Source organism: Lolium rigidum, chromosome 3, assembly GCF_022539505.1.
Source record: "Lolium rigidum isolate FL_2022 chromosome 3, APGP_CSIRO_Lrig_0.1, whole genome shotgun sequence".
Classification (NCBI taxonomy): domain Eukaryota; kingdom Viridiplantae; phylum Streptophyta; class Magnoliopsida; order Poales; family Poaceae; genus Lolium; species Lolium rigidum.
The window spans coordinates 319919146-319932363 of NC_061510.1; the positions used below are offsets into that span (position 1 = coordinate 319919146).

At 42.2% G+C, this 13218-nt stretch overlaps 2 protein-coding genes across 8 annotated transcripts; both read left to right on the forward strand.

The window, feature by feature from the left end:
* Nucleotides 1–472: 472 nt before the first annotated feature.
* Nucleotides 473–3714, forward strand: LOC124703790 (auxin response factor 12-like). 7 transcript variants are annotated; one of them, XM_047236022.1, is made up of 6 exons: nt 473–587; nt 2146–2301; nt 2404–2470; nt 2861–2930; nt 3052–3135; nt 3675–3714. In XM_047236022.1, the coding sequence occupies exons 2-5, from the start codon at nt 2179–2181 to the stop codon at nt 3092–3094; spliced, it is 303 nt and encodes a 100-aa protein (XP_047091978.1). In that variant the 5' UTR covers nt 473–587; nt 2146–2178; the 3' UTR covers nt 3095–3135; nt 3675–3714. The 7 variants fall into 7 exon arrangements, with proteins under 7 accessions (XP_047091978.1, XP_047091981.1, XP_047091979.1 ...); XM_047236025.1 differs by having other exon boundaries at nt 3067–3135; XM_047236023.1 differs by lacking the exon at nt 3675–3714 and adding an exon at nt 3578–3590.
* Nucleotides 3715–5672: 1958 nt separating this feature from the next.
* On the forward strand, nt 5673–7303 carry LOC124696942 (polygalacturonase QRT2-like). Its single transcript, XM_047229599.1, has 7 exons — nt 5673–5717; nt 5810–5830; nt 5924–6131; nt 6230–6311; nt 6420–6528; nt 6715–6828; nt 6914–7303. The coding sequence occupies exons 1-7, from the start codon at nt 5673–5675 to the stop codon at nt 7145–7147; spliced, it is 813 nt and encodes a 270-aa protein (XP_047085555.1). The 3' UTR covers nt 7148–7303.
* The last annotated feature ends 5915 nt before the right edge of the window (nt 7304–13218 follow it).

Here is a 13218-nt window from a genome sequence, read left to right on the forward strand (position 1 = left end):
ACTTTTCAACGGCTGTGTGCATCATGGTTATTCAGAGGCCGGGTGTATTGCTTGAACATGAGTAATAATAAAGCGCCCTTTATCGAAAAAATCCAATCTTCATGTTGTGCATTTGCATTTACATTTCACACTATACCATCTCAATATCTTCATATGATAACAGCTGGAACAAATGTCGTGTTATTAAGCATGCTCCAAGTGTTTTTTACTGAATGAATAAATCTATAGTTTGTTTATATGATGAATAGAGCAACTCCAAGTTTGTTTATTTTTTCTTTCTCTTTTACCATGTCCTGGAATGTAGTCTGAAGCATAATAGCAGTTCATTTTATACAACAGGGTTAAATGATGCTCTGCTTATCTAGCATAATGACGAGGACGATTTCAGGAATCACCATTCTCTAATGAAACAGTTTGCTAAGAAAGATTCAAAATTAGGAAAATCACAGGTGCACATTTCTGGTCCTATGTGAGGAACTTTGTTTGAGTTGCATTATGTTCCATTTCAGGACAACAGCGACGGCTGCTGGGAGCGGGAGCTCGGAGGCGACCTGGAGGTGAATGCGAACGCCCGAAGGACGACAAGGGTATGTCCTAACTACTGTCAAACTCGCTATTGGTTTACTCCATGTGCTATCCAAATGTCTCTCTGCAATACGCCGCTACACGAATTGTACTTGTCCAAATTTTCTTATCCAAGTGCCTCTGCAATACCTGAATCGGATTGTTTTCAGAATTGCGGTGCATGCTTGCTAGAGGGATATAGACAACTGAATTACAGCAACTGTGAAGCAGTTTGACACATAATAATAGCGAGTACAACCAAGTAATTCAGTTTGAGTACGAGCACATAATAATCAACACATAACAGTAGCAACGAGTAGCAGATTTCGGGATATGGTCAATAGGTAGGAATTCTGCTTGCAACAAATTCTTGTAGCTTGCTTCCACTTCTGATGTAGATACTTGTGATTGTGCTTGCTTGTGCTTGTGTTGCTTACGCTTTTTGCTTGTGCTTGTGCTTGCTTCTGCTGTAGGTGTTTCTTCTTTTCTCTTGCGCTTTCTAGATTGATTGCTTTTCCTTGCTTCTTCCTTTTCTTTCTTTGCTTCTTCTCTTGCTTTCTTTGCTTCTTCTTTCTTTCGAGTTTCTTCTTGCTTTTCTTCTTCTATTGCTTTCTTTACTTCTTCTTTCTTGCGAGCTTCTTCTTGGTTTGCTTCTTCTTTCTTGCGAGCTTCTTCTTGCTTTTCTTCCTCTCTTGCTTGCTTTGCTTCTTCTTTCTTGCGAGCTTCTTCTTGTTTTGCTTTTTCTCTTGCTTTCTTTGCTTCTTCTTTCTTGCGAGCTTCTTCTTGTTTTTCTTCTTCTCTTGCTTTCTTTGCTTCTTCTTTCTTGCGAGCTTCTTCTCGCTTTTCTTCCTCTCTTGCTTGCTTTGCTTCTTCTTTCTTGCGAGCTTTTTCTTGTTTTGCTTCTTCTCTTGCTTTCTTTGCTTCTTCTTTCCTGCGAGCTTCTTCTTGCTTTTCTTCCTCTCTTGCTTTCTTTGCTTCTTCTTTCTTGCGAGCTTCTTCTTGTTTTGCTTCTTCTTCGGCTTGCAGTGCCTTTGCTACTGCCTTCAGGGCATTTTCATAAACTAGAGCAGGACAAGGAATGCTGATAGGTAGCAGATTTTGGGCTTCCAAGCTTATCTTGCCCAAATGAGGCATTTTATACCCATTGCCTCCACTATTGTTCAGTACTTCAGTCATACAAGTTTGAAGAGATACAAAAATTCTATTCAAGGTAGGCGCATCATATGCAACAAACTCTTCCTGCACATCACGGATGAGGTCGTTTAGTGTTCTAGGGCTTCTACGGTCTGTTAGAGATCCGATGTAGTTGAAGAACCCTAGATCATTGACATTCAAATCTGGGCTATTTGCTGGCTGCTGCACCAGCTGGATGTCCATTCCAATTTTAGCTACAGCATCTTTGAATTCAGGATCATTAGGTGCTTATGTGCTTAGCCAGAACAACCGAATTGGCGAATTGTAGCTAAATTTATATCTTGTGTGCTTTAGTATTTAAAACTCAACCGAATCTAAATTGTTATTGTTTCATGAGATTCTACATGGAGTTCTCATCCTTTCCATTGCGCTGATCTGTGGTTGCAGCAAGAGCAGAACGACGCCTACCTGCCGGCCGAGATGGGGATCATGAGCAAGCAGCCCACCAACTACTTCTGCAAGACGCTCACCACCAGCGACACCAACACGCACGGCGGCTTCTCCGTGCCGTGCCATGCCGCTGAGCGCGTCTTCCCTCCTCTGGTGTGATGAGTGTGTTACTTCTGGGCGGTACCCCTTTCCATTTCGCACCCTGCCTTTTGGGTCTGCTGTTGCCAATAACAGGTGGTATAGTGTGGTTTGTAGGATGCTCAGGAGCTAATTGCGAGGGACATCCATAACAACGAGTGGAAGTTCAGGCACATCTTCCAAGGCAAGTTTGTTTCAGTAAATTCTCCAGGCCTTGTTCCTAGTACTCCTACATCATCACCTTGTTTCAGTAAATTCTCTTCTACGGGCTGGCAAAAAAAAAACAGATTCCTAAAATATAAGTCACAGATGTTTCTGAAATCGAGAGCCAGGTACCAACCCAAAAGACACCTCTTAGCTACTGGCTCAGTACATAGTGTGTTTGTTAGCGCTAATAGACTTGTTGCTGGAGACTCAGTGCTTTTCATATGGTTCATTGCCATTAAAAGATGATTTGTGGTGTCAACTGTATTTTCTTCAGTTAGTTCAGTTGGCTTGAGCTGATATTTTAGGCTGCAAGTTTCCTAAAATTTTCTTGGCAGTAATTTTCACTAACATGCAGTTATTGTTGAAGGAAATGGTGAAGCAAACGGCAATGGCAAGCTGGTCAGCGTCGTCATCTGGACAGAGGCATGCCAGCAATGGTAAGCTGATGCTACTGTATGTTTTATCATTCCAATTCATTTTTCTGTTTGAGTGTACTGAGACTTGGTCCTATGCCATTTGATGCAATTATGGTCTGACCAGCACTTCCCCTTTCACCAGTGTTTTTCCTCGCAGGCAATCAAAGTACTCAATGATGAGATGAATTGTGACATTATCAAGATTGGTAGCATCGTAAGAAACAAGGTAGACTTTGTCCCATTTCTTAGTCTTGTGTATGTCAACATGCCATGTGTTTCTGGAACCCCTTGGTGGTGATTTGTGGTACTGGAACCTGTTGTTGGTTGAAAAAATAGTTATCTTGGACATGAATCTAGTTTCTGGTCGTGGGACCATCTTGAAGTGAATGTGATGTTTGAGTTTGATACCCAAGTTGGTGTAGAATGTTTTTGCTTGTCATCTGACACTGGGAAATCTCATGTTTGGTCAGTGAAGTGAATCTGTTACTTATAGCTTTTGCAGTTAACTTGTCCTACTGTTAAAAGCAACATTAGTGCTAGTTCCTCTATTAATGTACTCAAACTTGTGAATATAAATGATCGACGAAGTTAACTGAACTTGTTTGTACCTGTCTCTTGGTCATCCACATCATCCATTGCATCATCTACTCTAACATCTTGTTCATCAGCTACTTCCATTTGTTCATCTTGTTCATCTACTGGTGGACTGAAATTGAGGTCCGGCAGCACCATATTGATGTGCTGAATTGACAATTGTTGTTGCAGGGCCAGAGGAGAAACACAGAAGCACGGCCAGGCCGCTACCACTGCCGCCACCCGTTCCCCGCAGCTGTCGACGGTCCTGCACTCACCCCCGCCTCCACCGCCCCCTGTCCACTCCGGCCCTCTTGTCCTGGACGATCATGGACTCAGGAGAGCTGGCGACCTGGGAGTGAGTATAATGATCAGGGGAAACAACTGGATGCCGTAGGTGAAGCAGCGGGAGGGAGTCTTGACCGGAGGTGGACCTGGGCAGAGGAGAAGTGCTGGAGGCCGGAGGTGTAGCTGATGCAGAGCCCAGGAGCACCTGATGGTAGATGGGCGGAGGAGAAGCAGCTCTTTGGGCGAGGGATCGTGGCCGAGAAGGAGTGGTTGAGGAGATCGTGGCGAGAAGCGTCTTACATTACGGAACGGAGGGAGTAGTATTACTGCCTGTATATTTCCAACTTTAACTCGTTTCCAAAACGAGCACGATTCCGTTCTGAAATTCTCGGTGCGTATATTTATAAACGACGAGCAAAAGCAGCCCAGCACAGGAGGATCGATCGGCTGGCGAAACTACCGGCCTGGCAATCTTGGATGTCGCCGACCTTGTTCAAACGTACAAGGAATTGAGACACACCGCCGCGATCCCCTGCACTGATCAAACCTTGTAAACAAATTCTGATCTTCTAGAGCATTACGAAGATAGGAGAGGCTCGATCAAGGTCTGCCATTGCTATACGTGTGTGATCGCTCATTGGCGCGTGAATACATCACACGCGCGCGCCCTTGGTAGTAGAAGCATCAGTGCACTGCAATCGTAGCTTCCTCAGCTCTTCTTCATCAAATCAAGAGCGCGTGGCTGCCAATCCTATCGGTACTGTAAATCATGGTATGTGTCGATTCAGTTCACCATTGTTCATCAGCTCGATAGAATTGTAGATCCTGTTCTTATCTTCTATACTCCCTCCGATCCATAATAAGGGTTGTGGTTTCAGTTCAAATAGAGAGAAGTTCAATTTACCCCTCTAAACTTGTCTCAAAGTTCAGCTTACAACCTTCAACTTTATTTTGGTTCAACTTTCAACCCTGAATTCTAACAAGATTCAAAATCACCCCTTGCATTGTATTAAGCTGTTTTTTCGTGTAGCGTGTATATTGTATATTGATGAGTTGGCATAGTATATAGGAAGAAAAACCGCTAACTGGCGAGAAAAACCGGTTCAATACATGTCAAAAAAGGTAGAAGGTCCAATTCCGAACAGTTTATAGAATTTAGGGTTGAAGATTGAATCCAAAGTAAAGTTAAGGGTTGTATATAAACTTTGAGACGAGTTTAGGGAGGTAAATTGGACTTCTCTCGTTCAAATATAACTAATTCGAATTTAAAAAAATGATACTTACAATTATCGGAGGGAGTAGTATATGTTGATTTGCCTGACGGATATCTCGAAAACGGCAGAGGATCTTCTTCGTGCTGCTGCTGCTGCTCGTGTTCGCGGCCGTTCAATCTGCAGCAGGTCGGCAAGGAAAAAGATACAGCGTCATGGATTTCCATGCTGCCGGGGATGGCAGCACAGATGATGCAAAGGTAACACCAGCGCAAACCTGATCTTATTCTGGAAATCTGGCTTCGCCATCGCATTGCTTATCAGATTTTTTGTTTGCTTATTGGCGCATCTTCTCTGTGTCCAAAGGCGTTCGCGGCGACATGGAACGCAACTTGCCGTGACAGCAGCTCGCCGACCATGGTCATCCCTGGAGGAAGGACGTTCTTGTTAAGCCAGATCAGGTTGAATGGACCCTGCAAGTCGCCTGTCACCGTGCAGGTAAAATTTGTTGACGATCAGTCTGAATTTCCTGTATCTTCCATCCGTCGGCAATAAGCAAGAGATAACTGAATCAGTTTCTCTGCAGCTGGACGGGAACATCGTGGCGCCAAACGCCATCTGGACGACGACAGCAGCGAACCTCCTTACCTTCTACCGCGTCAACAACCTGACGGTGAACGGGAGTGGCCAGATGGACGGCAATGGCGCCATCTGGTGGACTTGCTTCAACAAGAAGGTAGGCTCCTCAGGCCTAAGCAGATATCACTTGCTTCGATCTCTTCCTCTATTCATTTGCAACAAACTGATGCATCCTCTCATTTTTGACAGAAATGTCGTGTCCGGCCAATTGTAAGTGCACACCACAAACATCTCCTTCAGTTTCAGCCTCTTACTGGTCAGGTAGACAGCATGTTTATGTACCTGTTGTGTTTGTGAAATCAGCTGCTAGCATTCGCAAGCTGCAACAACCTATCCGTGAAGAACATACACCTGAAGGACAGCCCAGACAAGCACATGACCTTGTTCCGGTGCAGCCAGGTGCAGGTGAACAACGTCTCCGTCAGGGCGCCAGGCAAAAGCCCTAACACGGACGGGATCACCATGTCCTTATCCGACCACGTTTATATCTCGAATTGCTCTTTCAAAACCGGTACAGTCCTTTCAGCAGCCCTTCAAATGCATACATGTTTACTGCACACTGTCCTCAAATGTGTTATTTTGGGAACTACTGACATTGCACAAATGCAGGTGACGACTGCGTGTCGATTCTATCAGGGACCAGTGATGTTAATATCACCAACAGCGCGTGTGGGCCTGGTCATGGCATCAGGTAAAACTACTCAACCATGCAGCCCGTGCTGACCAAATACTGATGATGAACTTCTTCCCCAGCAGTAACATACATTGAGCTAAGAAGCTTTCTGATCTTATTATGTAGTGTGGGAAGCCTTGGAGGCAACAATACGACAGCACTTGTGGAAAGGATTACAGTATCCAACTGCAGCTTTTCTAAAACTATGACTGGTGTTAGGATCAAATCGTGGCAGGTAACACTAAAGCGGCATCAACATGCCTTTGCCTTGTGCATAAGTGCGCCTATACATCATGTATTCAAAGATATTTACTGATGGTTGCATTTAGCATGTACATAACACAAGCTAGCTGCAGATAATAGGCATATATAACAATACTACCCTAATATATAGTATGGTGTTAAATTGTTACTGATGCAGGGTGGCAGTGGCAAAGCAAATGGTTTCCTTTTTGAGAACCTCAACATGACTGATGTCCAATATCCTATTGACATTGACCAGTTCTATTGTCCCCCGGGAAATTGTCCGCCACAGGTGACTGAACTCATCACCACGTTGCCACTGCATCATATAAATAAATAATTTGAAATCATTTGCGTGCACTTTGTTGTGTTTGCAGGATAGCGCTGTGGCCATATCTGACGCCAGGTTCATCAACATCCACGGGACATCCTCCAACCCCAAAGCCATCCGGATTCTGTGCAGCCAGAGTGTGCAGTGTCGCGGCATCTATCTTGACAACATTAACCTCTCCTGCTCTCGGCATACCGCCCGAACACGAGCCACTATTTCAAATGCCTACGGAACCATTGAGGGCACGGTGAAACCACATGTACAGTTCCTAGGCGCTTGATAAAGAGTACTCTCCGCTGTTTAACACACATAACAAGTCTAGATAGGTAGACGAAGGAGCAGCACAATGCTACTGTAGGTAGATGAGTGCCATGTAAGGAGTAGAGTACCCGCTGAAATTAGATTGATTCTTCTATTGATGCTTGGTGCTATCTCATACACATTCTCATGTCTAAAAGTTCTTACTGTATGGTCATATAACGTGATGCAAAGCATCGAGGTGTCGGGGCAGAAATTCAGAGTATCTCATTTATTTTAACGATTTACGTTTCATGAAGTTTCTATTTTGCTCGAGGGCAAGCAAGAGTCTAGCTTGAGAAAGTTGATGAGCGTATTTTTAGCATGTTTTTACACCGTTGTTTCCTTAAGTTATATAATTGAGTAGTAATAGGATTTTTGTATTTCACCGCGCTACCGCGTCCTTTTATGCTTGTATACGCCAGATCTCAAAATAATAAGACAATGATGAAATCTTTACTATTAAATAGGAGTTGATCGTTTGACACTTAATGCATTTGATGGTCGTCATTAGAGGTATCATGTCCGCCCAATCTAAATCTGATGATATAGGACGGCTGATGGTACTGATCTTGGCTTAGCTAATTACACTTCGTGCCACCGACAAGTCAAAACATCGGTTCAGAACACGGCAAGAGAAAGGGGAAGCAACGCCCCGACCTCCTCCGGAACCCTAGGCACAAGGTGCCACCGCCGCCAGTCCTGCCGTATCGTTCCTCGCCACAGCAGCCTTCCGCCGCCATTTCGTTGGATGGCCTCCTACAATACCTAGCTCCACCCCATCAGACTAAGAGCTCGAGCACCTCCAAGCCAGACGATCTCCTCCTTCCGGAGCGCCTCCAGCCCGACGTGGCCTGAGATCGCCTTTCGCGTCCTATCCCAGCCCGTCAAGGAGGATCTGCCACAGCAGGAGCCGTGCAATTTGGTGCAGGAGCGGAGGTATCCCTACAAGTTGCCGCAGTAGCAGCTGGGCACCAGGCTGAGTGATAGGCGGCAGCGGCGAAAGTTCACCGGCGAGGGCGCCGGCGGCTACACCACAAGGATCTCGATCTCGTCGGAAACAATGGAAGGGGGAGGACGGACACTTCCTCTTTTGTTGGTATGGTAGATCTGCCACTATGCTTTCTTTCACTGGTCAAACAGCTCGGTGGCGACCTGGTGTTGCCTCGAGGATAGCGCCTCCCACCTCTCATTTTTCAATACTAGCATTGGATGGCGCGGCGGCACGCCGCGCCTATGCCGTGGCTAGCTGATGGAAAATGGGTGAGATGACATGGATATGTCATTTAGATTGTAGTCTAACTTGCTTGTGGTTTAAAATTGATGGTGACCCCACATAACTCGAGACTGTTAAGCATGTGTGTGCTAACTATGACCAGCGAAATCAGAATTAAGTGAAAATATGAAAGAACATAGTTCATAATTTGTACAATGGAACTGATCAACCAAAACGGTCTGGCTAGCATACTTGAAAGTTCTAGTAGTAAAATAACAGTGTGATAGGGAAAGATAGAAAGTTGCATTTGGTTCACAACAACGGACAATAATTTAGAAGGTAAGGGAAAATAGCTTGTTGTTGACTAAAAGGATTGACACTTTTTTACTTCAATCGCATGGTTCACAGGACACAATCGATTTCCTTTTTTGCATCCGTTGGTGCCAAAGATGGCTACCTTCATTCTAGAGCCAGTGATTTATGTCAAGATTAGACTGTCACTTATTGCCACACCGTTCGCGTCAGCAAATGCAGCTCATCCATCGAATATTCGGCCCGTTAGCAGGGTTCCTTAGACGTTGCTTGCGATGCTACCGAGTACAATCTTCTAAGAGAGCTTTCCTTTGATATTTTATTGAAATGCCGATGGTATTTTGTTTGGAGTATGGGGATGTTGATTGACGTCTCTCCTGAGAAGGCAACACCTCTGGTAGAAATCCGACTGTTGATGGCCAACCTTATTTCGTCGTGCCTCACGGTCGGTACCGATAGCCCTGCCATTTGATGAATTCTTTTGTCTCTTGTTCAAATTGCCAGATATCTTGCAGTCTAGCGATTGAAATAGGAGAATCCAGGAGGAGCTTTGGTGATGCCATTAGGTGTCCCGTCTCTTGCCGCGGACGGAGCTGCTACGGTATGAAAGAAGTGCAACAACATTGACATTCAGTTGGTTGCACTCTGCTCATATTGCATGGTAGTCTTCTAGTTATATTGTGAGGATTTAAGGTGTATATTACTGCATGATTTTCATTGTATGCGCTGTGCTGAACATGCCAACCAAATTCAATATATTTTGCAATATAGCAGCAATGTAATAAATTCACAGATATAATGCAGCCTGCACATCTATAACCATAGGGCAGCAGTTTGTTTTTTCTTTATGCGTAAATAAATTTACCAAAAGTGAATTACTAATATGGTAGTCAACGTCATCTGCAACCACAATAAAAATGTATCACTTAAAACCATTGCTGATACTTAATGATGCCCTAGTTTTTGTGATTTGAATGGGCCCACTTGACTTGGCATGAGCTTTCCTATACTAAGATACATGCTACACGCTTACACCAGGTTATACCTTTATTGTTCTGCTTGGGGATCTGGGACTCTGGGTAGATTGGAATGACAATAGAAAACATGGAGATATGAAACTCACTTGTTATCCAACAAATAACCTGATAGAAACAACATGGCGGATGTGAAATATTCACAAGATGCATCAGGATTCTTAGTTTAGATCTTATCACCTTCACTCATAGTACCTACCGAAGTTTGGCTAGCCTTTAATTGTTTATGTGCATTGACCGAACCATGTGAAGCATGGGCTTGTTGAAGCTGCTATTGTATCACGTCTAGTGGCGACATATTTCTTTTTCTGCCTGAAGCTCTGGAGTGCCTTCAGTAGAAACAACATGGTTTTACATTAGGATCTAACTTAGCCTTTCCAGTAAGTCATTGTTCAGTCCTTTGGATTCTATGAAGGCAAAATCCTGTCCTCATGTGTCATGCCAATTGCAAGGTGATCTGTGTCAGATGGACAGCCAGGGACATATCAATCAGAGACAGAACTGATGCATGAAAGAGATCATCTTAGGCTGAACGTGCGCCCTCTGTCACACATGAGTCCAATGTCAATCTATGTACTCCCTCCGATCTATAATAAGTGTCGTGGTTTTAGTCAAATTCGCTCAAATTTAAACTAAAGCCACGGCACTTATTATAGACAAGGGGAGTAAAATGGTCTCGTTTAGCTACTGACTTCACCTATAAACTAATTAACTGACCACAGATCTAACCCTACAGAAAAATAGGTTACCATGTGTGCAAGATATCACTTTTTGTAGAGAACCAAACAAAAAGAAAATAAAACAAATGGTGAATACATTGAAATGCAGTACTATGTTAGGTTAAAAAACTACATATCCCTCACCGTATCAATTTTTCTGATAATGCATTGTCACCATGTGAATGAATAATTGAAAACGTGTGTACCAACTCGCTAAAAGTAAGGTATCACCATTTATAGAGAACCAGTTAAACAAAATGAAGCTATGGTCAAAAAAATTCAAGGGGAGCAGTATGTTAAGTTAAAATAGACTACCTGTCCACCTCCCGTCATTTGTTAGCTAATACGTTCCGTACCAATGGACAAACTGAAAAATAGTTCCAAGCTTAGTTATCAGTTCTGATTCAGAATTTCATATCAACCAACCCGGCAGTTGTTCCACCATAATCTTTGTACAAATAAAAAATGACCACAGAAATACTTCAGCCTTCCATGTTTTGTAGAAACTAAGCAATTAGATGCATCAAAAAGAAGGAATATCACTATAGACATGGGGAACATGTTTGTAGTTCCAAAATGGTACTCCCTCCGGTCCTATTTAATTGACTCAGATTTAGTACAAAGTTGTGCTAAATCCGAGTCAATTAAAAGAGACCAGAGGGAGTATTTAGCAATGTAGTCAAGGGAGTTTCTATATAGTGTTGACATACTGAAATGTTGCTGTGGAGAACATGTATCTATACCACAAACCATCGACCATGAGAACAATTTAGGATGAGATAAATTATAAGCGTAAATAGGCTATTCATGTTAATTAATAATATATAATATAAGAAAATAATATTACCTTGGCTCTGGTGCTATATTTGGACACCAATACCAATCGAAATTATATGCATCACCATGGAGAAGTTTTCTTCCAACATATATTTCATGTTACAAATCAGTTTGCTCACCTCGCAAATGCATAGAACACTGCATTTCAACTATTGTAGATGGCTCCTACTGGTAGTTTAGAATACCAACCACTTAGGAAAAAAATGTCATGGTATAATATTAGTCTAGTCCCGAGTGATAGTTAGATAGTGAATGCAAGATTGATGTGTGATCAAACTCTTTCTTTTAAAATAAATTATACCACCTCCATAATGACAAACACACTTTAGCTCAATAAATTTGTAAGAAGATAGCTCACCTCGGATGCACTGAATGTCCGCAAAAACAAAAGAACATAAATCTCAGCCTAGGAAGATAAGGAGAAAAAGACTACCAAATTAAGAACCGGAATAAGGGCATATGCTAATCAATAATGCATTACTCATGAATAAAAGAAAGCTCTCTCTTACACTGACCTATGAGATGATTTTAAGGGCAATCAAATTAATTAATAGAGTGTAAAGGAACTCAACAAAGTTTCACCATGTAAAGAAGTTATTTCATATTTTAAAAACTGGAACTCATATGTGAGCACTAAATCTTAGCAAGATCTGATTGCTAACTGTCATTTTCAAACTTTGCAGATCCATGTCGTAAAAGGTATTTTGTGGCTTGTTGTGGACAAAATGTGCCACTGTCATTTAAGAGCAAACCGATACTCTGAATATTCAAATGTGGCTCGTATTTGGATGGCATTTTATTTTTTGGGGAGAAGGATGATCGTCCCAAATTTCAAATGAAAAAGAGGTAACTCTCCTCTCTGAAAACATTCGAACATCGCTATCAAGTCGGATTTCAAGATATCCCAAAACTTTTGATAAAATTCAGCCGGGAACCCATCCGGTCCCGGCGCCCTATTCTTTTCCATTTTCATTATGGCCTTCTTAACCTCTTCCGCAGTAAAATCACAAATCAAAATCGCATTTTCCTCAGAAGAAATTTTCTTTATATCATGATTTATCGATTCGACCATAATACAAGAACTAGGTGGTGGCGGTCCAAAAGGATTTTTGTATTACTCACAGATATAATGTTTCAAATTTTCCTGACCCAAAATTGTTCCTTCCTCTTGTTCTAATTGGAAAATTCTCTTTCGACGACTTTTGCATGCTCATCCCACTTAGACTCCTCTTCACGATGTAGCTTAGCTAAATCAGCATTTGCCTTACGTATGGTATGTCTCTCTTGAGCATCTAACGGGACTGTTTCCTCTTTGCAATCAAGGATCTCAACAATATTTAAGAGCCTATCTTTTTCAATTTTATATTGTCCGCTTAAATTACGTGCCGAACCACGAAGATATTTTGCGGGAAATAATTTCTTGGAAATAAGCAAGAAACGTCGACAAACACTTTTATCTTTGACTTCACAGTGATAAAAATTTCCAATTTGTTCTCTGAGATAACTAATAAAGACATTCATCCTATTTTGGTTGTAAACTCATTTACTTACGCTACGCATACCAAAATTTAAGAAAGGACTATTATGGTTTGTACCATAACTTGTATGGTGTCATTTTTACGGACTATGATGATGTTCTATTTAGTGTAAAAACTGTAGTCTCTAAAGCATAATCTACAAAAATATAATGGCATCATTTTATTTTATATCATCATTAATCCAATAAGCTTGCAGGCGGAGTTGAGTATCATGGATGGGGAAACTTTTGCGGGTATGAGGTGGACTTTGTATCACTCCTTGCGTCCATAGCCTGTTTGTGAGTCCTTATTACCACGTGCAACTTTTGTAAATGATGCAATTTCAGTTTTTCTTAACACATAATTCCTCTTTATTCATTCATAATCAAAGTTACATCGTCAATTAAAAGATCTTTTTT

Coding starts and splice junctions, on each gene's coding strand:
- LOC124703790 (XM_047236022.1), top strand. CDS start 2,179: ATGGGGATCATGAGCAAGCAGCCCACCAACTACTTCTGCAAGACGCTC. Junction 2,302..2,403: donor AGCGCGTCTTCCCTCCTCTG/GTGTGATGAGTG, acceptor TGTGGTTTGTAG/GATGCTCAGGAGCTAATTGC. Junction 2,931..3,051: donor ACAGAGGCATGCCAGCAATG/GTAAGCTGATGC, acceptor CCCTTTCACCAG/TGTTTTTCCTCGCAGGCAAT.
- LOC124696942 (XM_047229599.1), top strand. CDS start 5,673: ATGGACGGCAATGGCGCCATCTGGTGGACTTGCTTCAACAAGAAG. Junction 5,718..5,809: donor GGACTTGCTTCAACAAGAAG/GTAGGCTCCTCA, acceptor CATTTTTGACAG/AAATGTCGTGTCCGGCCAAT. Junction 6,529..6,714: donor TTAGGATCAAATCGTGGCAG/GTAACACTAAAG, acceptor TTACTGATGCAG/GGTGGCAGTGGCAAAGCAAA.